The sequence below is a fragment of the Malaya genurostris genome, chromosome 1 (genome assembly GCF_030247185.1).
Source record: "Malaya genurostris strain Urasoe2022 chromosome 1, Malgen_1.1, whole genome shotgun sequence".
Classification (NCBI taxonomy): Eukaryota; Metazoa; Arthropoda; class Insecta; order Diptera; family Culicidae; genus Malaya; species Malaya genurostris.
The window spans coordinates 42,603,905-42,631,495 of NC_080570.1; the positions used below are offsets into that span (position 1 = coordinate 42,603,905).

A 27,591-nucleotide genomic window follows, 5' to 3' on the forward strand; every position below is an offset into this window, starting at 1 on the left:
TAGAAGTCGTCTCCATACAGCTCAGACTATGAACACTCTTTGCCTCCATTTGATCGATCTACCTTGCTCGCTTTGCTTCACTTTTTCTTGAGCCTTCCGAATCACATTCAAAAACTATTTTCAAATGTTTATTTTATGAGCTTAAGCCGTTTGACTTTAGCTGTCTTGTTGAGCAACTTGGCTATTCATACCATGTGATACACAACGTCGACGAACATTTTAACTTAAAACTGATAGTTTTTTAGATTTCACTTGGTTTCGAATTTTACTTGATTTTGCGCTTGGTATCTAGAAATATCTTTTTCTGCAAAAGAACTGTAATTTAATTGTCCTTTAGAATTTTTACTAATTATAGTTATTATTTGATTTGAATACAATAAATGTAAAATAAATTCAGTTTTTGCAATGACTGAGCGGAAATATATATTGGAGAAGCCAAGTGAAAGAAAAACTAACAGAAAAAGATGAATTTTTGGAAAAAGATACGCCCAGAGACAGGACTCGTACCTGCGTTCTTATGCATTCCGTGCATACGCGCTACCATTTCGCCACTCTGATCTTGTTTTAGCCACTCTAAAACTCGAAACAGACATAGTAGCAACGTACATCGAACATGGTCTACATCCTGGCCGTCACCCGACCAATACCTTACATCCAAACATCTTCTCTGTCCATCAAACACTAGTCCTCTCGCTTTATACCTATTTCTCCGATCAAGCATTGAGTAGGAGAGTGTATTTATAATCGCTTGTCCCCTTCTTTAATGGTGCCAGTCGCTGGCTTTACGTCAAACTAAAAATTAATAAATCGGTAAAATAAACGTAAAATGACATATCAGCTCATTAATAAAAACTTTAAACTGAATATTAAAACCTAAATATTTGTCAATTAATTAATTCTGATTCATGTTTCTCTCACTGGTCCTTCCTTATGAAAATTCTTTCTTAAGCCCTGAACTCAAGTTGTAGATGGAAACGCATGGTATTTAGTTCTAAGGGCATGTGATACATGATTTTAGAACTAAATACCATGCGTCTCCATCGGATGATGACAATTTGATGGGGACGCATGGTTTTCCGAAAGATTTATTTTTTTGAAGTCTGGTATTATACCCTTCCACATTTTTTTTGAAAATCTTAAGAAAAACTCCCAGCAGTTGGAATCATTCGTAGTTTTTACCATTCTTGATATTCTCTTTTATTTAATTTGTTAGTATTATCACACAATCATGATAACGATTCTATTCTATAAAAGTATATTAATTGCCTTTCTCGTATACTTGAAAAACTGACTAGTGAAAATTGGCCCGGAGGGCTAAGTGTCCTATACCATTCGATAAAGTTTATGGAGCTGAACAATGGCTGTGTGTGTATGTATGGATGTGAGTAGGTATGTGTCAAGTAACGTCACTCATTTTTCTCGGAGTTAGCTTGACCGATTTTTACTAACTCAAATGAAAAGTCCTATAGTCTCATACGTTGTTGTTGAATTTCATCCGGGTTCAACTTCCGGTTTCGGAGCTATAAGTTGAAGTGTGCTTAGAATTTTAAGCCGTCATAGTGCAACTTTGCAAGATTCTTATTGACTTGACATAACTGTTTACAAATTGAAACGGTTATGTTAGTTTATACCCAAAGAAAGAATTTAATTCAAGTTTGAAAACAATTTTTCTTGACAGAATCTTCTAGTGGTATTTCTGAAAAAATAAGTAATATGAGAAAAGATTTTTTTATTTAGCAATATATTTAATGAGACACACTACTTTAGCTCTAAGACGCTGAGGGTAACTACAGAATTACTGTGAATGAAAGCTAAAAATAAAAAAAAAATCTTCCTCAACGGTTATAAGAACGTTGTTTTCCCGCCCACAATATGTTGTCACCGGAGATGCTTTCTTTTCTTGTAAAATGAGCTGAAGATATTTTTTTTTGTTACACATTTTAGAAAATCATTACTGAAATGCAAATCTTATTCATATTCATTACATATGTCATATGATCGGTATCTGGCCGAAGATGAACTCACCACAGGTTTGGCAAATAATTCACTTAGTTCACTAACACTACGGACGTCGCACAGTGGTTCGAATCATTAAAAACGTGGACATAAATCAGTAGCTGCCAAACCGTTCTTTTAATGCATATAGTTGCTTTTAAGAAACTATTCACAAATATATACCGCGTAATTTGATTCTATCCCTAATTGTTCATGGCCTACTTCGACAAAAAAAATATATCCATAACTTTTCATTCTGAAGCGATAGAAAAATTTTTTCTTCTGCAAAGTTTTAGAACTATTGAAAATAATTTACTTTATCAAATATACCAAAAGTCTAGTTCGCACCGTTTCGAATATATGTTATCATGGCAACCCCCTCAAACTTGTTTTCTAATCATAACTTGTTTCAAGTTATTTTTTATACATACTTTGTTTGGAATAATTGTACAAAATAAAAAATCCCATATTTATGTTGAAGGTAGTGCATGGGTTTGTTCTTTCCTGGCAAAGTTATACAAAATTTTACCTATGATAAAACCTTATACCGAAATATGCAACTTTATGCAGCTGATTTTTACAAAATTCATAGGAAAAGATATGCCTAGTACTATAAAAAATATCTAAGTGGAACTCGATGGAACTTTTTTTTTGGGAATTTTCAAAGTTAGCTTTAGTTATTGAAATATGGCAACCCCAAGTTTTTAATTTTTATTTGTTTCAAGTTATTTTTTGTTATACATACTTTTTTGGAATAATTGTAGAACATATAAAATCCCATAATTTTGTAGAAGGTGATGCATATGTTTATTCTTTTCTGGAAAAGTTATACATAATTTTACCGTTTTTTCCTAGGAAACCTTGTGCCGAAGCGAAATATGCAACTTAATGCTGCAAACTTTTACAATACTTATAGGAAAATATATTCCTAATCCAATTTTTTTTTCAATGAGAATATCTTGAGTACTATTCGTGTGACTCATGTTCACTACGGCCATGCTGAAACCATGAATGGTTAAGAAACGGAGGGCGTCACGCTATTTCTGTAACTCACTTTTGCAGGGAGCGTCGCACGATCAACATCTCGTTTTAAAAATCGTGTTGCTTCGCGATAACTCAATTTATTTATACGTTTAAAAATGGAATCTCTTCGTAAAGGTTTGTACTTTTGCAATACATTATCATATTTTGTTTAGAAAACATTTTTTTAATTTTTGCCTTTCTCATATAGAAAGGTTATGCAATCACTGTGCAAACCGACTTTTGAACCGAGACCCGGAGGGCCTAGTGTCATATACCATTCGACTCAGTTCGTCTATTATGTGTGTATGTGTGTTTGTGTATGTGCGTATGTGTGTATGTAACGTTTTTTAGCCCTAACTATCCTCGGAGATGCCTGAACCGGTTTTCACAAGCTTAGATTCAAATGAAAGGCCTTGTGATTCCATACAAAACTCCTGAATATAATTTGGATCCGACTTCCGGTTCCGGAATTATGGGGTAAAATATGCAAAAAATTGTGAAAATAAGTGCACTAACTTTTCCCGGAGATGGCTGAACCGATTTTCACAAATTTAGAATTAAATGAAAGGTCTTTTGGTTCCATACAAAATTCCTGAATATTATTTGGATCCGACTTCAGGAGTTATGGGGTAAAATGTGCATAAAAATCAAAATATGTGTTCTAACTTTCTCATAGATGGCGCGACCGATTTTCACAAACTCAGGTTCAAATGAAAGGTCCTTTGGTCCCATACGTAATTCCTGAATTTCATTCGGATCTGACTTCCGGATCCGGGAATATAGGGTAAAGTGTGTTAAAAATTGTATACCATCACTGAAAATGGCGAAAAACCGTGAAAAATTTTCTAAATCGACCTCAAATCATCTCCTACTGATAAAAACTATCAAACGGTCAAAGAAACCGATTTCGGTTATTCTTTTGAGAATCGAAGAAAATTGTTTTGAGGAATACCACAGTATTATATATGATAGTATGATTGATATGAGAAAGGCATCATTACACCACTAGGTGGATTAAAACAGGTTTTAAAAATGTGTTCAACTTTTGATAATTTTTCGAATTTTCAATAATTAAAACTAACATCGAGTTTCACTTAGATTTTTTTTTTAAATTAATAATTGTCAAAAAGTAAACAAAAGAAAAATCACAACAATTTGCTTGAGGTGCACGTGCAAGCATGAGCTTGTTAATGCGTGTTTACGCACGTCCACACTAGTAGCCGCTGGTTGCACTCCTCTCCGGAAATCGGATAAAAATATCTTTCATATATTTGCATACATGCATAGCATGTATAGTCAAGGATGGCTCTTATCGTATCAAAGAACGCTTACCATCAACTCTTCACACGATTGAATCAGTGCCATCAAAGATAGACGTATATCATCGCAACAACAAAAATCCGGCATGGCTCATTTAACATAGAATAGACACCAGTGCGAGAGCGAATTTCTTTCGATGACATTTCTGAGAATCAAAGGTTAGCACGCTGCTGTGGGGATCCTCTCTGAAGCTACAAACGGTCGTTTATTCTCGTTTGGCGATCCGATTCTATACGGGCAGTTGATAATTGCGATAGAATCATTTTACTATTGTCGTTTATTCTAACTATGTGCATATAACCTTTGTATAAGTTGTGTCTATGAAAATGTCTGTGAATGCTCCGCACAAGCATTTTGAAATATTGCAAACTAGTATGAGAATCATCAAATTGAATCATCGATTCGATTTTCTGCGATAATTGTCAATTTGCGATTCTCTCGTGGGAAATTCCACACAGCAACGATCATTATCATACTGTAAATTTTTTGAAGGGCCGTGAAATACTCAGAGTATGAAGGTTCATGCATTGAGAGTAGAGATGGGCAAAACAGTTCATTTCAAAGAACCGTTCAGTGATGCAGAGTTCTATTAAAGGAACTAGTTTTCGAGAGCCGTTCGTTCGTTCTTTTCATAGTTAATTTCCCTGTTGAATGACTAACCGAGATCTCAATTAGAACTGAGGTTTCGTAGATCCACGTCCACGTCCAGGTCCACGACTTTGAACTGAAGAACTACCATTCTCAAAAAAAGAACTATTGATCATTCATTCTTTCAAAAGAACTAGTTCTTTTGAACCGTTCGCGAACGAATTGCCCATCTCTAGTTGAGAGACTCGAGTTCTTGTAGCATCTTCTACCGGATTGAGAATGTATACAATATAGATAGCAGCTTTTGTCAAATTTTCGGCAATCACCAACACTGTGCATAGTAATAATCTATATACAACAGAACAGGAAAACAGCCAGAAATTAGCGACACAAAAAAATCGGACGATAGCGTGACTGATACTGATTGATCGAATGCAATGCGACTAAGTGACATATTGTAATGATTTATTAGGTACCATTGATTACCTAATTGATTGATTAGGTTGTGAAAAGTATTGGGAAAAGGGAACTCATTTAAATGCTATCCAGCACTTTGTAGTAAAGGGTGATTTTTTAAGAGCTTGAGAACTTTTTTAAACAATAAAACGCATAAAATTTGCAAAATCTCATCGGTTCTTTATTTTAAACGTTAGATTGGTACATGACATTTACTTTTTGAAGATAATTTCATTTAAATGTTGACCGCGGCTGCGTCTTAGGTGGTCCATTCGGAAAATCCGCTTTTTTATCGACAAATTTTGTTCAGCGATGAGGCTCATTTCTGGTTGAATGGCTACGTAAATAAGCAAAATTGCCGCATTTGGAGTGAAGAGCAACCAGAAGCCGTTCAAGAACTGCCCATGCATCCCGAAAAATGCACTGTTTGGTGTGGTTTGTACGCTGGTGGAATCATTGGACCGTATTTTTTCAAAGATGCTGTTGGACGCAACGTTACAGTGAATGGCGATCGCTATCGTTCGATGCTAACAAACTTTTTGTTGCCAAAAATGGAAGAACTGAACTTGGTTGACATGTGGTTTCAACAAGATGGCACTACATGCCACACAGCTCGCGATTCTATGGCCATTTTGAGGGAAAACTTCGGAGAACAATTCATCTCAAGAAATGGACCGGTAAGTTGGCCACCAAGATCATGCGATTTGACGCCTTTAGACTATTTTTTGTGGGGCTACGTCAAGTCTAAAGTCTACAGAAATAAGCCAGTAACTATTCCAGCTTTGGAAGACAACATTTCCGAAGAAATTCGGGCTATTCCGGCCGAAATGCTCGAAAAAGTTGCCCAAAATTGGACTTTCCGAATGGACCACCTAAGACGCAGCCGCGGTCAACATTTAAATGAAATTATCTTCAAAAAGTAAATGTCATGTACCAATCTAACGTTTAAAATAAAGAACCGATGAGATTTTGCAAATTTTATGCGTTTTATTGTTTAAAAAAGTTCTCAAGCTCTTAAAAAATCACCCTTTAGATACTTAGGTAATAGAGATAGATTCTACGTAGATAAATCCAAAAGAACTGTTTGTAATATAAAGCGAATATATCTCAACTAATATTTTTTTTACATTATTTATAGCTTCAGAAAAAATACTTCAAATGTTTTTTTCTTCAAAACGAGATAGAAAAAAAAAATCTGTGAAAAAAAAAGAATTTTTATTCGAAATTGGTACTTCTCCCTTACCAAACTAAAAGTGTCTTAACTTTCAAAAGAAACGTTCTTCGAAGACACGTTAGCTTTCAAAAATCAGTGAAAGTCAGTACAGACTTTTGACCGTCTTTTTCCAGTTTTGGACCACTGTGCGTCAGGGAGATTCGAAATTTCGATTAAGATTAATGAGCTGATAAAACAGTAGGGTTGTGAATGAAGATTAGCTGTTAAATATCCATGATAACAAGACATTGTTGGAAATCAACTTGAAATAAACATGTAAAAACAAATTTGTATTATTTCCTCGTATATTTTAAAATTTACTCATTCAACAACGATTCGTAACAAACAACAATGAAATGGAGAATGAATTTTATGACCACAAAATGAGAACTGAAATGAAAGATGCCATGTAATAAATTAAATAAATAAGCCCTCGTCGGTTGAATCGATGCAATCATTCGCGTGCCGGTCATTTTTGGTTTTCAGATAGGATGAAGTAGCTTTTCGTCGACCTCTTCGTTGCTTCACTGCAGAGTAGCGTACGGATTGTAGGCACCGTAGGCAAGTTCCTGGGGTGAAGCCTGACCGTTGCGGTGCCAGTCCTGGTGGACGATTTCGGCATTCACCGGCTGCGCACTGGTAATGTAGGCAGTGGTCACACGTTCCTGCTTCTTGTTAAACAGATCCTTCAGGAAGGTGAAGACTGTTGGGGAAGAAAATAGTAAAAATAAAACGGTATTAAGTTTTGGCTTAGTTGTCATGAGACTACACGGCATTAGAAACTTACTGGAGAATTTCAGTGCCAATAAACCGGCGACCAGTCCCTTCAGCGAGATGAGCTTGATGATGGTGAGCAGGATTGGCAAGACGATCGACATCTTCAATTTCAGTGCGAGCAGCAGCGGAAGGAACACTTTCTTCAGGCGACTGCTGCGAGCTTTCGGTTCGCATAAGCGAAATGGAAGAGAAAACAAACGAAGGTGAATTTGTGGTGGCTTTGTGGTGCGCAATCAGGTGAAAGTGTAGTTATGCGATGATATTTTCGGTGAAAGGCTTTCGTTAAAAGCTTCGATGAAATGGTGAGTTTGATCGAATAGTTACGACAAAAAGCTTAACGAATAGCAGTGTAGTAATAAGATATGGAGTTTCCTGATCTTTGACAACAAATATGGATCTAGTGAACACGCTTCCAAGTTTATTTGTTCTATTGTTTGCAATGTTCATTAAATTTGATCAAAAGTCGGAAAAGAAAATGTATACGAAATTTTTTTCTTGGCACGATGATGATTTCCAATTCTGGTAGAAATAGGGTGTCAGTTAACTACCGTGTGCAAGTCTACCGGATTAAAAACACAGAAAAAAAGAAATTTTAAGTTAATTTTATCTCACATACAAAAAAATTCATGCTGATGATTGGATTTTATAAGGATGTCTTTAACATGCAGCAAATGTTATATAGGGCGGAATTTTCCTTCGCTTTGGTATGAGCTTTGTAAATCGCAACTGGAATTTGGAGTTGACCTACCATTTATCTGTCAAGCAAAAACGTGTAGTTAAGGCTCGGTTGATAAACAGACGTACTTTGTAATTGTCGGTTCAAGTCCCTTAAGCTACTCAAGGGAAGGGAAACTTACGTGAACGCTCCTTTTACGTGCTACTAGTAAGATGTGAAGCTACAAGATTTTTTTCAAACTGTGCAGTATTTTTTTCATAATATAATATATAATGTATATCGCAATATGCTTCATAATATTATAAAATAAAGTAACAAATCTAGAGCAAACCATTCTCAGAGACAAGCAAACGCTACGGCTCGAAGCAACATGCCCTCACTAAAGAACCGGTGATCCATCATTCAAAATTCATTAGCCTTCCTCAACTCAATGCTGAACCAGGAAAGACTGTACCAATAACCTAGTGCTGTTGCTTTCGTAGGCCACGATCACTTTGACCAAGGCGACGATCGTGGCATAAACAACAGTCCGAAACTAAAAAAAAAGAGGGGAACCGCTGATTGCAACGCTCTGCTTTCAACGCGAGTTCATTGGGGAGCCTCAACTTGTCGGTCAGGTTCAACGAACTTCAAAATAACACAACGGACCAGCACCGGCAGCCGAGACGATGTTCGTTGTGTTGGTAACCGATGCCGAAGTGTTGAGCCCGATGCAGTGGTGGGGGGTTTTTTCTTGGGTAGTAGTCAGTAGGTGAAAGAATGAGATCGTGTAGATTTTTTTTGTTCGATTTACTTCCATTGATATTTACTCAAGAGATACGGGAGACCAAACCGAAACTGTGAGAGTAGTCTTTTGAAGCTAATTGTTTCGTTTTGAATACGGAAACATTTTCTTGGCCGGGGGTCCACCGTTTTGTATGAAGGTGAAAATGATTAATTTAGAATTTTAATCAAGAGTATTTTGAATGGTTCCATTTTCTCAAGCAGCCATTTTATATCGCAGATCTCATTAAAGGGTACACTCTATTGAACATCCCTTTATATCTTTTCTTATAAATATACAAAATATGTATAGAATTAGCTCAGACTTTAGAAAAACATTTCCAAGGTCCGGAGGGCCGATCGTCATATATCAATCGATTCACTCGACAAACTGATCAAATGTCCGTGTGTGTGTTGTCAACAAAGAAATCGATATCTGAGAGAGGACTGGACCGATTCTGATCAAACTAGTCGCAAATGCAAGGTCTCCCCGTTACCTTGAGAGCTATGGAACCCAAAAAAAAATTTTTTGGAACGCACTACGATTTCTCTAAGATGTCTACACTGATTTTAAAAAAATTCGAATCTAATGAAATGGTTTACAATCCATTAGGCGAATTTAACTATCTTCGGCTACACCGATTTCCGAAATTCGTTGCCGGAAGTATCGAGAATAGAGCAGCTAAAAGAAGAAAAAAAAACAAATTTTATGAACAAAAATTCAATTTAGGCATGTAACGGCCTTGATAACGTTTCTGTCAGTGAACTAAAAAATAATTCAGCTGTCTGCCTCAAGGTTGCTAAAGTCATTCCAATCTGGTGACCGTTGTGATTGTAATAATTACCGTCCTATATCTACTTTGTCCGTCTTCAACAACATATTTGAAAAATTTTTAGTCACTAGATTGATCGAACTCTTAAGCAAGCATGATATCCTCTATAAATTATGGCTTCATACAAGGTTCTAACACACATATATAAAAAATATAGTTGGTGCCTTATTTTTAGATCTCAAAAAAGCTTTTGAAACATTAGATCATAATTTACTTTTGGACAAACTCGATTGCTATGGTATCAGGGGCATTGCTAATCCAATTATCCGTAGTTACTTGACTAATAGAAAACAATATGTTTCCATCGAAAATGACAGCAGCAACCTTGCTCCAATAAACATTGGTGTTCCACAAGGAAGTAATAATGGACCACTATTGCTTTTTTTATATATATTAATGACATAGGTAACTTACAGTTTAAAGGAACTCCACGACTATTCGCCGACGACACTGCTCTGTTCTATCCTGACAGTGACATCAATATTATTATTTATTCAATGGATAGTGATTTAGCAATTATCGATCAATACTGCATGCGAATTTATTGTCATTGAATGCCACAAAGACTAAGTATATGATTTTCCGTTTCATGGAATGGAATCATCACATAAATTTTGTTTCAAAACATGTGGCGTCCTACTGCGGTGTTTTATGGAGGGTCAAGTCATTTGTTACCCTGTGTGCTCTGTTGCAATTTTATTTCGCCTATATTCATCCGCAGCTCAACTACTTGGTATCGGTGTAGGGGCGAGTCGCTAATTCTTAACCAAAAAAAAAAAAACAATAAACTCTACAAAGAGACGCCTAAAATCATTCTCAATAAACCCTTACTGTTCCCGAGCTTATTGTTATACTCGGATAGTAACCATAATATTTAACCAATCACATACTCATGCGATCCTTAAGACTATTTTAAGCACAGACTGAAAGAGATATTTAGCTAATGTAGTTTTTTGTTTTTTAATGTATTTATCGTCGACAGTATTTTATTTTAATAAATTATTTGCCAAAATATTTGTTCTTCCCTTCCAACATAGCGTAGTAATGAAATTGTGGATCCCGTAAAAGATTTCCTTTTTTTAATTTTTCCACTGGGATTCCACTTCATGTTTTAATCCCTGTTTTAATCCGCCTAGTGGTGTAATGATGCCTTTCTCATATAAAGAATACTGTGGTATTCTATTCGATTTTTGAAAGAAAACAAAATAATTGTCTGTTAATCAACTAGTATAGCATACAGCATTGCTCGCGTAGGTCATCCTTAAGAAAACGAAGTGGGTTCAATATAATATGTACTTCCAGCACCGGAATCCGAGAATCGTTATAATTGAAGTCAGCTCAAACAGCCACCAACTAACATGACGTACAAATCTTACTAGTTTTTATTCAAATTTTGAGGTTTTTATGCGATTTTGCCATCGTACTTTAAAAGACGGTTTAAATTTTTGTTGAATCCGAAAATATGCAGTAATTTTTGGTAGGACCATAAGACCTTACATTTGACCCTAAGATTGCGAATATCGGTTCTACAATCTCTGAGAAAAGGTACTCCCTTTTTGAGCATATGACTATCATCTCCCATCAATAGTCGAATACCGGGAACCAGGATAGCCAGAATCGGTTTGTTTAACTGCCTACTGATAATAGCTATTTTTGAGTTTTGAGTCCAGTTTAGATTTTTTTACGGTTTTTGTTTCGCCGGTTTAAGTGACGGTGTACAATATTGAACACACTTTACCCTATAACACACTTCACCCTATAACCGGAAGTCAGATCCGGATTAAATTCAACAATTCCGTATGGGACCACGAGACCTTTCACTTGAATCTATGTTTATGTAAATCGGTTCAGCCATCTCTGAGAAAACCTAGTGAGATTATTTGACACTTACACACACATGCATACACATGCAGAGACATTGCTCAGCTCGATGAACTGAGTCGAATGGTATATGACACTTGGCCCTCCGGGAGAATTTTAACTAACGATTTTTGAAGTGATTGCATAACTTTTCTATGTGAGAAATTAATATGTTTCTGATATTGATTATGTGTGAGCACAACTTTTAAAAATCATAATTCTAGTACGGATTCGATGTGAAACTGATTCTATCAAATTTCTGAACATGTTAAATTTTGGAATATCTGAACTGCCAATCATTAAACCGACGACACCGGACCAGGGTTCATCGAGTCCTCAGAAAAAAACTTTCCTTTTTCATTATCCACAAGAGTCCCGCGCACACTCGACGCGCAGGCCAATAAATATTAATGTTTATATTTTCGTCCACTTGCTGATGCCAACGTGGACAGTAATTTCTCATAATATATCGCAGGCGACGAGGGATACCAGAGAGAAATAATAATAAAAAAAACAAAACCAAAAAAAAAAAAACAATCAACCTTTTGTTCGTCAACCGTGCGGACCAGACACGACACGAACGGTGTTCCGAAACTGCTAATTAAAAGTCTCCTCTCGTTGGCAAATGCGCAATAAGAGAAAGATGCTTATGACCCCCGGGGTGGGGTGGAAGCAAGTAGAGAGATGATAAGTATTGAAACCCGTCGTTGGCGTATTGATTTTGGTATTAAGAGCTCGAAAATGGCCTCGACGGGCCGGGAGGTGGTGGACCAACCCGACCCGGATATTTGGAGAAATCGAAAACAACTTTCATTTTTTCGGGGTGCGTCTTCCTTCCCGTCGCAACCGTTCCCGTGTGCGTGTGTCTGTATGTGTCTGTCGGAGAGTGACCCGTCTGAAATCGGTTCGATCGGTTGCTGGACTTAGTGGCCATCGCCGCTGTAGGTATGTATTGCAAAATTTCAATAAAAGTCGCATCCGCTTTCCAAAAGTCAAGCAAAAAGAGTTCGATGCTTGCGAAGGGACGAACTCGTGTTTGCTGCCCACGAAAAAGGGGTTTTGGGACTGCGTTGTCGGTGGGATCACGTCTGCGGGGTTGATTATGCAACTGACAATGGTTGCGGCGGTTAGCTTTGTTAGGTAACATTTGGTTTTTTTTTCTTCTTTTGGGACATTTTCGAATGCCGATTTCATGTTAACGGGATTTATAGCTCGTTTTGTAAAATTGTTTCTACGGGCAAGTATCGAATCTTCTATGCCGGTTTTCATCTCCGGAGACATTTTGAGTAACACTGTTTAGTTTGAAACGTTGAACATTGCACATTCTCCCATCCAGAATATTTTGTTGAACCTCAAATTCTACTGTTCTGGGAAAAAAAAATAAGAATGGGGAAAATGGCGGTCAATCATAAACTTTAGAAGAATTCATCAAGCTTAATATTACGTAATGAGTAGCATAAGGCCCGATCTGGACTATTCGCTGAATGAGGGAGCAATTCGAAGTATAATTCGTTGAATTTAACAATGAACTTGTGAATACGTTCATTGATTTTGTGAAATAGTGTTTTTTTCATCACCAAATGCAAAATTAAAGTCGTTTTCCTTAATTTTTGAATTCAAACCATCAAACAACGCTAAGTAATATTCCCTTTTTTTTTAAACAACGCTAAGTAGTATCCCCTTAGATGATGTTTTTTTTATTTATTTATTTTTTAGGAGCAAGGGAAAAGCCCGCTGGAGCTGAGATTTTTGTTCTCCTTCCCCAGCAGGCATAAAACTTGTTCGTTTCGATTCCGGAGTGAAGTGATGGATCCATGTGTCATCCATTGTCACATATCAACGCACAAAACCTGATTTATTACCTGCAAATATGGCTCTGAACTATCAACACGTTGTTGTTTTTGATCGACTGTGAGTAAACGAATAGAGCTTCCTAAAGGGCAAATATGCATGCATAATTGTTATAGCGCTGCCATCTGATAGCATTACGGCTTCTGCTATCTCATGGAATTTCAATTTACGGTTGGATATAACCAATTTGTAGACTTTGTTATGTTTTCTGGAGTAACCACCTGAATTGGACGACCAGAACGTTCAGCATTTTGACGTGAATGCGTCTCACATTACTATGAGGCGTTTTTTCAAAATTTACCCTGTGAAAGATTGGATAGAACTTAGTCGTGAATAGCTTGATTTGTACTAAACGCAACAATATAATTTTTACTTCATGTCACAATAAATATGATCAACAATTTATGATTACATTTTCAACAGTTCGGAATAACTCAAAAACTTAGTTCTCTTAAACTTTTGGAAACAATAATTAACACTAGCTTGCCAGGTAAAGCGTGCAATCAACTTCAACCAGCAGCAGCAAAAACAGACCTCCTGCGCGGTATTAAGCCTCAAACGCTTAGGTTGCGCTCTCTTTCGCTTGTAAAGCTTCGTATGGACAGGGTACTGAATTCATAACCTGGAAATTGGTCCACCTAAATTATTTCATAATTTCTGGTATAGAATTTAGTTTCACAACTCAGATTTAGAATTTAGTTCCAGAATACTGGCTCAAAAATTAAGTCTGAGACTCTGCAACTGGTTCCTAATTCCAAATTATGGAACTAGAATTTTGGAACAGATTTGACTTGATTTTGGAACTGAATTTAGTGCTCTAATTAAAGTTTGAATTTCGTATACAGAATTTTTATTCTTTAACAAATTTCCCGATTCTAAAACAAAATTTTAGATTTGCACTAAAGAAGCAAAGTCCTGGCATTACATTCCTTTTGTGGAATTTCCACCTAAATTATGAACATAATTTCTGGTATAGAATTTAGTTTCACAACTCAGATTTAGAATTTAGTTCCAGAATACAGGCTCAAAAATTAAATCTGAGACTCTGCAACTGATTCCTAATTCCAAATTACGGAACTAGAATTTTGGAACAGGTTTGACTTGATTTTGGAACTGAATTTAGTGCTCTAATTAAAGTTTGAAATTCGTATGCAGAATTATTATTCTAAAACAAATTTCCCGATTCTGGTCTAAAACAACATTTTAGATTTGTACTAAAAAAGAAAAGTCCTGGCATTACATTCGTTTTGTGGAATTTGGCCTTTCTGTTTCAACAGACTTCGCAACCGATTCTTAGTGTACAGAATCATTGCATGGCTAGTACTATGGATCCTACTGATACTAAGAATCCTTCCAGGTCGGGGCTCAAACATACGACAACTGACTTGTAAGACCAGCGTTCTATGCTTTGAACCGCCTAGCCGGGACATTAGATTTGTACTCTGCACCACAATTTGACACTGACTTCTGAACCACAATTTGACACTGACATCTGAACCTGGCTTTAATTTCTTCATTAAGTTTCTAAATTCAATTTATGAGTTAATGTCCAGAATTCAGATAAAGCAGGCTGGTATCTAATTCAGCACTTGGGGTTTGGACTAATACTTGGAACTGATTTCAGTGCTTTAATTCAGGTTCGGAATTCAAGTTCAGTATTCAGCTCTAGAATTAAATGCCAGATTCAGAGATTCTGAATATGTGTTCAGTTCTAGAGAATTCTAAATCTATATTCATGAACTGAATTCTTGATTTGGATTCTGAATTTGACTTGCAACGAAATTTTCAGCTAGTTCCAGGTGGGAACCTGGAACTAGCTCCAAATTCCGTTGCAAGTCAAATTCAGCTCTTTAACTTCATTTCAGTCATACCTTAGTACATATGCACCGTTACAATTCCAGAAGCGAAGCAGTTGAAGTTGCAAAATTCACACACCCTGAAATTATTTGCCCGCCTTTTCCCATCAAGCAATAATAAATTTACACACGGAATTGTTTTGAATTCATTGTTTCGAAAATGGGAAAAGTGGCTTCATTCAAATAATTTCAGTAAGTAGCTTCATTAAAAATTTTTGTCTCATTTTGCTAACTAATCCAAATGTCAAGAAATTTCTAACATTGTCTTTTGAATAAATATGAAACTTCTAAACGTCATGACGATCACAAAGATGGCGCCTCCCGTGTGTCAGTCCAACGACTTATTGTGTAAAGAATTATCTACGATGGTAGTATAAATTGAACTTTGGAGTTGAGATATATTCCCAAGATTCTCTTTAGGCGATTGCCGACTGTCATCTGCTGTTTATATTACATTAACGAAAATCAAACTAATCGTTTTAGTATCTTTGAAGAGATCAACATTTTCCTGAATTAATATCATTATTTCGATTCATGAACTTTTTCTGCACACTTCGGAAAAAACCCTGTGATTTTACATCTTATTAGATACACAAAAATGGAGCGTCGCAGCTCACTCAAATTTACGTGGGAGAACATATAATATTGTGACCTGTAAAAATCAATTTTTTTTTTGGTGTGTACATAAGAAAAGATTCATTGTCACTGTCAAATTTCACTCAACGAACACAGCAAAAAATAGGAATTTTCACATATCCATACATCGCAATTCTAATTTTCTAAATCTAGGGTAACATATTCACAATCACTTAAAATTGTTTGTCTCCGAATTTAAAAAAAGTATAAAAATGCATGAAAGTTAAGAAAAATTAACTGTTAATATATGCGTGAAAATGTTGGCGAAATGGCATTCGGTGAAATGACCCTTTCGACGCAATGGCATTCAGCGAAACGGCGTTCGGCGAAATGGCTTTCGATAAAATGACCCTGGTCCCATTCATACATATCAACCGAATGACTCGTTTGGTGATTTGCATAATCAGAGAAAACAGTTTTTCGACATGACATATGACATATGATCTCTAAAATTTTCGAAATATTTGGAAGAATCGTTCTCCGTCGGAGAATATGAGACCCGTATTTTTTTTTATTTTGTCATTAGGGTGACCAATTCCATGTTAGAGTGGATCAAAAAATCGAATATTTCGATTTTTTGATACACTCTAACAGGCTTTTTTTTTGAAAACCCCATATTTTGAACCTCTCGACCGATTCCGCTAATAGATTTAAAAAAAAATATATAGTATTGTAAAGTTGATGTTTTGTGTTTGAAAAAGTCAATTGTATATTTTTTAACGTCTTTCATGGTTTTCGGCCAATGGGCACTATGTTATTTTATATGTTTTTCTGAAACATATCCAAAAATTGGCGAAGCAAGTTTTTTTTTGTTTTTGAATTATAATTTTTTTTAAATCTCAAATGTTCGTAGTTTTCGTGTGTTTTTTTTCGATTTTCGTACACAAGACTATTTAAAAAAAATTAAATCTTTTGAACCACTCGACCGATTTCGCTAATTTGTGAATATTTTGTCAAGAAATGTCTGCAGTTTTTGGGAAAAATATGTAAACATGATTAAGAGAGATCGTATATCAGTTTGTCATGGAATTGCCTGTCATGTTATGTGACACGGCTCTAGATTTTTTTGGCTAAAAAGGAGCCGTCTTAACTCTAACTTTGTCATAATCACATATTTTTCCCAAAAACTGCAGACATTTCTTGACAAAATATCTACAAATTAGTGGAGTCGGTTCAAAAGTTATAAATTTATCAAAAACGTCTTTTTCAAAGAAAATCGAAAAAAACACATTATTCTTTTTTTCTATGTATTATTTATTGTAATATGAGTTAAAATTAAATTTTTAATATTTAAATTAACTTGTCAGCCCTATCATATACATGATTTTGTTATTACCATAAGGACATGATTTGCTTGCGCAATTCTGTGATTTTTGTGTAGGGAAAATTGTAAACCTGCTTATATTATGTAATGTCGTACTTATTTGTGTTGTCTATTACATGACGGGTAGATATTTATAACTCTCATCGCTCGGTACTTTTAGAACTGGAAGTCGAGTTCAACCAATATTGAACCAATGCTTTGAATAGGGTAGTAAGGTATTTATTTGAATCGAAGCTCGATCGGTTTAACCAAAGTAAGTTTGTTTGGTAATAGACCAATAAGACCTGCAGGTTAGAGGAATTTATTGAAGTTTCAAGAAAATTGCTCCAAGTTAAAAATCACAAAATTCAGGGACAAAAATTATATGTATATTGACTATGGAGATGAATTCCAGTCGGTTGGCTTACTTCATATTTCGATTAAACCAATTGAACGAAATTATGTCTTCTACCATTCCTCAGTGAAGTCCGTTAACTAAAACATGAAAACATCATCGTTGTTTTCTCCGCCAGAATTCCTCTAAAGAACTCATCAGACTTAAGATCGTTGCCCCCTTCAACCTGCAGTAATTTATTCAAAGTGCCAAGGCCAACAAAGGTTCTATCTTTCCGCGCAATAACTTTCTCTTTTATTCTGAAACCTGTTTTAACTGAGGATGCCCGTTTGACTTTCAGCACCAGCGGAACCAGTGGAGGCTGGAGAATCATGAAACTTGAAATGTCATTGACTTTTTCCCGTCTGAGTATCTTCCATTCTAAACATAATTTCAGTTTCTTCTACTGCCTACATCGTCTGGATCCCGCCCGGAAAAAAGTGAAAGTTAATTCTATTCACCTAACCCTGGAACCAGTCAGTTTCTTCACCTTGAACCTGCCGTTTGCGGGTACAGCAGTCTTCTTCACTCTAATTACGGCCGTTTAAAGAGCGCAACATCAGAAAATGAGAAAAGGAAAACCCTTTTGTCTTGTTCACGCCTCTGCCAGACCGAGAAGAAAGAAGCAAGCAAGGGCAGCAACGATGCGGAACCTCAAACCGGCGATGGTCCGGCGTCCGGGGTTTTGGTTTGGCCCGCAGCGTCACCGACTTAGCAGCTAAATGCGGTTGAATGGTTCGTGTTTTTCCGTGTGCCATGCTGCTGCGGGAGCACGCGGGAGATTAGTGAAAGTTTTGTTCAAATATAAAACACCACGTCAGTGCGGTCGAATTGCTCATTGCTCGTGCAATGGTGGCCACGGTGGGGCCGACACTGCCGATGATTCGGCAGATTCTGATCCATCAATGCTGCCTAGTTCCCGCCATACTGGGTAAGTTCACTGCTCCAAGTAATGTGTTCTTTCTTTTTCAGGATGACGATACAATGTGTTCGGTAGTATATTCATAGGGTGCTGTTCGAATAAAACAATCCGATTTTAAAATCAAATACCAAAGCAATTGCCGGAATGACTCATGACATATAATTCTGATACACAGTGTAGTTCGTTTTTCCATGTCTAGTTGTTGCAGACGAACGATTGGACTTTGATGACAGTTCATTTATAGGCTGTCACATTTCAACACTTAAAATTCTATGCTTTTTGCAGTGCAATTTCACTTTCGCGCATTTGATGCCACATTTCACATAGCACTTACGAGCTATGTTGGAGCTGGTGAGGAAAATCTTTCGAGCTTCTCATAGTCTATGCTTGCATGAATATTAGGATGCTTCTCGTGTCCAGTGCTGTGCCGTTGGATGCATTTCGTTTCCCACAAACATAACCAAATCATTACTCACGAAAAGCTCTTTTTCCGGCTCGTCCGCTTCCCCGAAACTATTTCATTACAAAGTTAAACATTTCATAATCACAATGTCTGCAGCGTTTATTCAAAACATTAAAACTTGCCGACAAGTATGCAAAATATTTCAGGTACAACAAACACTAATCTGGTATGGCTTGAAAACACAAGCCGCACCACACAAGCAAGCAGTTACTAGCTGAGTGACGATAATGACATGATTATGCGCCTAAAAGTATAGTAGACTCACATAGAAATATACCAGCAAAGTTTTGACACAAATTTGAGCGAGCAACAAAAATCACTCGGTGCACGATATTGATGTTCGTTAAAAAATTATACGGAAACGTTTCGTGTTGAATTTAGAGTAGGTAATATCTAGCTATACAAAAAATACTTATTTTTTGACTACTTTTTACTTAATTTTTAATAGTTTTCAATCTTTTCGTTCATTTGCTTTTCCTATTCTTAAAATACCCAACAGCGAGAATTTCGTTCAGAAAGCTATAATTAAGTGAACCACCTTCAATCTGAAATTGAGTTAATGCAACTCAACAGTCGAGTAAAGAGAACTTACTATTGAGTAGATATAACTTATCTTTCAGTATATTGTTGCAAGTGCCGTATGCAAACTAATTAAAGTCTTATTTACCTAAAAGTATTGTCATTGAAACCCGACATTTTTTTTTAATTTTTTGAAGCACTCGATTATCTTGAAAATAGTTAGTTGTTCGGAAGATTGATTAATAACATATAACCTGGGCAATTAATCGATTAATTCAACTAATTGATTGGTTGCCGAAAGAATTGAAAAAATATTTTCTTCTAAATTTGATCTGATTTTTGGCACATAAGGCTGCATGATACTAATAATGATTAGTTTAGAAATGATTTAACATGTTCAACTCGACAAATTTCGATGTGACTTTCTACTGTATTTTACTGGAAATAGTTTGAGTGGTCATCAGTGAAGATAAAACTACGTGATCTATCCATTTACGATTTAAACAAACACCTTCAAAACATCAAAAGCGGCATCGTCCCTGGTCCATGAGATTGCGAGATTACTGATCAATCAATATTCAACGAGGGATGGGTCGAACAACACACAGCATTGCTTCAACATCGGACGGATTATTTTCTTTAAGTAACACTTTGAATAAAAAAACAATTTATGAATACTTTGAATTCAAAATAAATCATTCCATTATAACAACAATACGAAAGATGGTACGAAATCTGCAGAACTTGTCTTGAAGTTTTAGAAATTTGTAGATCAAACTAACTTCGTTTATGTCAGTACTACATTTCCATCTTAAGAAGGACTCTCGATCGATAAACGGTGAGTTTTGGTAACCATTTATGTAATTTTCCACATTCAATAATTCGCAACATCACCAAGTTCCAAAAACAAGTTACGAAACTTGTTTCTTTCAAGAAAATTCTTTAAAATTTGCCTGTCAATTGCTTACGTTTTTTACCCTCAAATTTTGTGTATTTCAATTTGTACTGTATTCTCCCATTGAAATGAAGATCTCAACCACGAAATTTAAGCTGAAATAAGGCCAGAAACAATCGAAACGTACTCAAAAATAATTTGAACAAAATTATTTTTCATAATTAATTTCATAAATTAACCTAAAATAAAAGTATAATCATTGAAATCTATCAAACCGAATTTTTTGTTATTGCATTTTTATATTCGAAATTTTTCGTGGGACACCCTGTACCGGCAAACAATAAATAGGTTGATCTCTTACTTTCCTTTTCTTAATGTTTTTTTTCTAGTTTACTAAATTCATTCATCCATTTGGCTAAATATTTTTGATTAAAAATAAAAGAAAATATCTTCACCAAAACCAAGAATACACCCAAACCTCCGTTTACGAACACTTTTTATACGTTACCTCTTTTTACGTAACTCCTTTTACGAACCAAATCCCATATAACGTAAACTTTTTTACGAACCTACTTCGTAAAAAGAGGTTTTGGCATACATCGAAAGCGATTTCCGGCTCATTTATAATTCTCGGAAACTACTACAATATGGGTATTGTTGGAACGGGCTTAAAGAGTAGATTCTGGAAAATGATGTTTAAGGTGGTTCTGAAATTCAAGATAACGACTTCCAATTTCTTGATATTCCTTGAAAACCCTTACAATGTGAGTATTTTCAGAACGGGATTGACGAGTAGGTGTCGGAAAACGATGTTTGAGGTAGTTTTGCAATTCAAGATGCGACTTTCGGTTTCTTGATATTTTTTTAGAAACCCTTACAGTGTGGGTATTTTCGGAACGGGATTGATGAGTAGATGTCCGAAAACGATCTTTGAGATGGTTCTGACATCCAAGATAGCTACTTTCGGATTCTTGATATTCCTTGAAAACCCTTGCACTTACTCTTCACATCCGTTTCGAAAATAGTCATATGATGGGCATTTTCCACATTCATTACACAAAACTTTTTTTACGAAGTAAATTACAAATAATGTAAACTTTTTTTACGAATCAAATCCCAAATAACGTAAATTTTTTTTCGAACTATCTCTTTTTACGAACCCCCGTTTAGTTTGTAAATGGAGGTTTCGGTGTACACTAAATCAAAATCATCATCAAAAATTAATGATTAATTTATGCATCCCTGGTCCCCAGTAAGCACTAATAATGGCAGCAAAATAACCTTCTACGGGTACCAACAATTCTTATAGCTCTATATCTGCAATCTGAAAACTAATATGTAAAAAATCAATCAGAATTTAGCTTTCAGAATGCACATCAGCCAAAATCGGCCCTAATTCAGTCTCAAGAGCGATTGAAATGCCAATAGCGATTATTTACTGTCATTATACGGCATAATATGTGCTTATTGGTTACCTTGGATTAGTTCTTGTTTTTATTGTACTAAAAATGCCTTAATAAAAGACAACAAAAAGAACTATTGAGATTATGAAAATAAATCATCTGATAATTATTTTATTTTGTTTTTACCTTTTTTACCTATTTATATATATATATATATATATATATATATATATATATATATATATATATATATATATATATATATATATATATATATATATATATATATAAAAAATAGGTATAGAATTCGCTCAAACTTTAGAAAATTTTTCCGAGGCCCGGAGGGTCGAATGACATATACCAATCGATTCAGCTCGACGAACTGAGCAAATGTCTGTGTGTGTGTGTGTGTGTGTGTGTATGTGTGTGTGTCCGTATGTGTGTTGTCAACTAAGAGGTCGAGATCTCAGAGATGGCTGGACCGATTTTCATCAAACTAGTCGCAAATGAAAGGTCTCCCCGTCACCCAAAACGCTATTGAATGGTTTTGAGATCGGATGTTTACTTTTTGAGTTATACAAAGTTTTATGTCAAAATTTTCAGTTTTTTGACAATATCTGTCACAATTGACCTTGAAAACAAATTATGTTTTCAGACTTAGATTCCGCACGGTAATACCTATCCAACAAGCTATAGATTGTTAAAATCCGTCCATTTTTAACGGAGATATCGAAATTTTTCTGTAAGCGACTTTTCCCCTTATTCCAGCAGTAGAAGTTTTGAGCGCTGTATGACAAAGAAATGCTTGGGGGCAACGGAAAACACGATTTTTTATACTGTTACATACAATTGTTTCTAAGTACCAAAAGGATTGTGTACAGCATCCTTTTTCATGACATTTAGCCTCGGACCGATTTTAGCACGGCTCGTTTTTGGCAACATAATCGTTCGAATATGACATATATAAAACAGATGATGGCAGATTTTTTTTTTAATTATTTTGTTTTAAACTACTTACAGCAATAAATACTGGAACAACATAACATCCATATACCATTCGAATCAGTTCGTCGAGATCAGCAAATGCGTGTGTGACAAATAATTTCACTTAATTTTGTCGGAAAATTTCTTTTCTACAAATTCAGATTCATACGAAAAGTCGTATGCTCCCACACAAAGTTCCTGCATTATGTTTGGTTCCGACCTCTGGTTCTGAAACTACAGGATGATATGTGAAACGAAATCAAAATTGTGTAACTCATTTTTCTCGTAGATGGCTGAACCGATCTAAGATTCAAATGAAATCTAAGAATCATCTAAGATTCAAATGAAAAGTTCCAAGATTCTATAAAACATCTTGCTTTTCAGTCAAATCCAACTTCCGGTTTCGGGGATAGTATAAAAATGTCTATTCCACATCAATTAATCAGGATTATCGGGTTAGTGGTATTCAGTTGTCGATCAGAAGGCACCTAAAAATTTAATTCGTGCTATGATCTCTCAAAGATGTCTTAACTGATTTTCAAATATTTTGAAACAAATGTCAACTGTACAGCTACTCAGGTGAATTTATCTGACTTCGGCCATACCGCTTTTAGAATTCCGGTTCCAGTATAAAATCGTTTCTCAAAGCTCAAACGTTTTCTCAAAAAAAAAGCCTAATCAAATTTCAGAAACAAAAATTCAAATTAAAACAAACTTATATACAAAAATTAATTAATTTTATCCAATTATGACTTCCGATTCTCGAATTACATGATGATGAATTTTTAAAATTCAAACCGATATAGAAGATGAAAATCCCGAAAAGCTTCAAAGTTGGACTCAAAACTGTTGTATATTTATTCGTCATATGGCCATACGAATCGGTTTGGGTTATGCTGGTTCCTGAATACCGGCTCTGGAAGTACCTCAAATTACCGTAAACTCTAGAGTGGAACTTACATATCATGGCATGTTTAATCGATTATCACACTTCTAGATTCAAATTCGATCCGATTTGCAGTTTCGACATTACAGAGTAATGAGTGATTAAAATCTCAAATTGTCGCTTAAAACGACGGTCATTAAAATAATGTCATGAAAACTTAAACACCGAAGAATATTCATGCAAAAAACACATGCGGATTGATAAAAATAGGTATCATCTCACTGCTAGGTGGATCAAACACGTTTTTATATATATGAAAAATAGGTATAGAATTCGCTCAAACTTTCGAAAAATTTTCCGAGGCCCGGAGGGCTGAATGTCATATACCAATCGATTCAGCTCGACGAACTGAGCAAATGTCTGTGTGTGTGTATGTGTGTGTGTGTCTGTATGTGTGTTGTCAACTCAAAGGTCGAGATCTCAGAGATGGCTGAGCCGATTTTGATCAAACTAGTTGCAAATGAAAGGTCTCCCCGTCACCCAGAACGCTATTGAATGGTTTTGAAATCGGATTTTTACTTTCTGAGTTATACGAAGTTTTATGTCAAAATTTTCAGTTTTTTGACAGTATCTGCCACATTTGACCTTGAAAACAGAATATGTTTCCAGACTTAGATTTCGCTCGGTAATATCTATCCAACAAGCCATAGATTGTAGAAATCCGTCCATTTTTAACGGAGATATCGATATTTTTGTGTAAGCCTTATTCCAGTAGAAGGAATTTTGAGCGCTGTATGAAAGAGCAATGCTTGGGAGCAACATGAAACACGATTTTTTATACTGTTACATATAATTGTTTCTAAGTATCAAAAAGACTGTGTACAGCATCCTTTTTTATGACAATTTGCCTCGGACCAATTTTAGCACGGTTCATTTTTGGCAACATAATCTTCCGAATATGGCATATGTAAACCAGATGATACCAGCATTATCGAGTTGGAAGGAATTCCATAATTATATTGATTTAAACTATTTACAGCAGTAAATGCTGGAAGAACATGACTTCCATATACCATACGACTCAGTTCGTCGAGATCAGCAAATGCGTGTGTGACAAATAATTTCACTCAATTTTCTCGGAGATGGTTAAACCGTTTTCTACAAACTCAGATTCATATGAAAAGGCGTATACTCCCAAACAAGGTTCCTGAATTACGTTTGGATCCGACTTCTGATTACGGAACCACAGGATGATATGTGAAACGAAATTAAAATAATGCAATTAATTTTTTTCGTAGATGGCTGAACCGATCTAAGATTCAAATGAAATCTAAGAATCATCTATGATTCAAATGAGAGGTCTTCAAATCCTATAAAACCTCTTACTTTTTAGTCAGATCCGACTTCTGGTTTAGAAAATGCAGGGTGATTAGTATAAAAATGTCCATTTCACATAAATTAATCAGGTTTATCGGGTTTGCAGATTTGGATACTCGATTACCAAATAAAATTATTTCAGTTTGAGCGGTATTCGTTTTTGGATTCGGAATGTACCCCCAAATTTTAATTCGCACTACAATTTCTCAAAGATGTCTACACACTGCTCAGGTGAATTTAACTGATTTCGGCTACACCGATTTTAGAATTCCGGTTCCAGTATCGAATCGATTCTCAAAGCTCAATCATTTTCTCAAAAAAGACCAAATCGAACTTCAAAAACAAATATTACAGGACTTAAGGTCCCATACAAAATTGGTGAATTTTATCCGATTCTGGAATTACAGATGATGAGTTTATAAATTTAATGTAAATTGTTTGGCGTAATAATTTATGGTCATTCGAATCATTTTGGGCTATGCTAATTCCTGAATACCGGCTCTGGAAGTACCATAAATAATGACGAAAAACTCTAAATTGGAACTTACTTCGACATCTCATGGAATGTTCAATCGATTGTCACACGCTAAGATTGAAATTCGATATGTTTTGCAGTTTCGGCATTACAGGGTAATGAGTGATTGAAATCTCAATTTGCCGTTTAAAACGACGATAATTAAAATAATGTCATGAGAACTAAAACACCTAAGAATATCCATGCAAAACCACATGCGTATTGATAAAAAAATGTATCATCTCACTGCTAGGTGGATTAATCACGTTTTTTTCACAGTTGTTCCATATAATGAGTACTGCAAAATGTACTGTTTTTTCAGAGTCAATGTACTGTATTATCTTAAATCATGCGAAAAATTTACTGTATCTCTTAAAAATATATATACGAGCGTTATTCATAACCCGTATGGGGGAATATGTGCGCAACGGTACTGTGTAATGAATTTTCACTTAAATGTTCTAAACGGCTTTTTAAGGTTGGTTGGTTCTAGTAAGGCTTGCGCGAATAATTTAAAGCATAAGGTGCGGGTTTCATAAGTCATTTGTTGTTAAACGACGGAATTGAGCGTTATGATTTAGCTTTACTTTGCTATAAATTCTAGCTTGAAAGGCTATTCAGCATATCCGAACATATATTCCGAACGAAACAAATAAAGATCGAACTGAAAATATACCCCATTTTATACAAAAACAAAAAGTTTGCAAATAGTATTAACTTTTCGTCTGCTTAGCGGTTCCAGCTAAACTATTTAGGTTTGCACTAAGCAGTTCAAATTGAACTGCTCTGCACTTGCGAGTCTAAGACGAAACGTAAAGAAAAGTAAAAACGATGATGTGCCCTAAGCACAAACATAGGATAACCCATAAATGATCAACAAAAATTTTAAAATTTATAACTTTGAATTGGAATACTATGGACGCTGACAGCCATGCAAAACCCTCCGGAAATGGCATTAGTGATCAATCCGGACAATGAAATGTTGCACTATTTTCCATCAGCTAATTATGCACAGGAATAGAACTCAAATTGCAAAATTTTGTCAAAATTTCAATGTTCGAAATTGAACAGACAAATTTGTGTTGCAACTTGTTATACTACCAGGATCAAGTGATTCTTTCGTTCTGTTACTTGAATTCCTGCGTTTAAACACGTGGTTTTTCAAAGGTAAATCGATTCACACAAAATACCCTGAACCGATAGCCTTGGTAGATAATGCACTAATTTATCCGAAGACCACTGTAAGCAATACAGAATTGAATGTTTTACACAAATTAAGAGACATTCACATCTCATCCGTTAGATTTAACTTTTGATTCCATTGTCACAATCAACCTTCACTACGAATTTCACGGTCCAACGTTTATCGTACTTTGCTCTGTACAATATTCACAAATTGATAAAAAAACACTACACCGATCACAACCAAAGATCACTCGAAGATTCTTCACTTAACACGAGCTCTCACCTTCCATTGCCCGACCCTCGTTGTCCTCTGCGGCCGGGATGTTGAACTTAACGCTGTGTCCATTCAGATACCGAACGACACGATCGGCCAAATCTTCGCCGGTAACTGCAAAGGACCGACCATCGGCCGATTCGTCCCGTTCGATGCTTAATCCACCGAACAGCGGAAAACTAGACTCGCCGTCGATTTCATCGATCAGATTGATCATCTGCTGTTCTTCCTTGGTGCTGCTGGCTGCCAAGGCCATGACCAACGTCACCGCCAGAACCACTAGTGTGCTTCGTAAATGAAACATTTTCTTTTGGCTGATTGGAGCGAAATTAATTAGTTAATTGCACTACGCACTCGTTGGCTTACACTTAACTGATGGACAGTTTAATATTACAATGCTATTTATTGAAACTCGACCGATGGTAGTTGGTCTACCGGGAGTTTGCGGACCTACGGCCGCAGGAGACCATGTTTTGGGTGCCCTCCGTCGTATAGAGGGGAAGGCTGGCGAACTGTGTCCAAAAGTTGTCACTTCGAGCGAGCTGCGTTCGTGGGTGGACCATCGGCAGAGTAGTGCTTAGTATGCAGTTCATGTTCCTTAGATTCGTCGATAGTGCGTTCCATAC

At 35.9% G+C, this 27,591-nt stretch overlaps 1 protein-coding gene across 1 annotated transcript; it reads right to left on the reverse strand.

Annotated features, from left to right (window-relative positions):
- Positions 1–6,900: 6,900 nt before the first annotated feature.
- On the reverse strand, positions 6,901–27,322 carry LOC131435459 (uncharacterized). The gene is made up of 3 exons (XM_058603403.1): positions 26,975–27,322; positions 7,383–7,532; positions 6,901–7,298 (listed from the first exon to the last, which is right to left on the reverse strand). Exons 1-3 carry the CDS (start codon positions 27,267–27,269, stop codon positions 7,120–7,122), a joined length of 624 nt encoding a protein of 207 aa, XP_058459386.1. The 5' UTR covers positions 27,270–27,322; the 3' UTR covers positions 6,901–7,119.
- Between the last annotated feature and the right edge of the window lie 269 nt (positions 27,323–27,591).

Coding starts and splice junctions, on each gene's coding strand:
- LOC131435459 (XM_058603403.1), bottom strand. CDS start 27,269: ATGTTTCATTTACGAAGCACACTAGTGGTTCTGGCGGTGACGTTGGTC. Junction 7,533..26,974: donor CGAGGGTCGGGCAATGGAAG/GTGAGAGCTCGT, acceptor GCGAACCGAAAG/CTCGCAGCAGTCGCCTGAAG. Junction 7,299..7,382: donor ATTGGCACTGAAATTCTCCA/GTAAGTTTCTAA, acceptor CTTCCCCAACAG/TCTTCACCTTCCTGAAGGAT.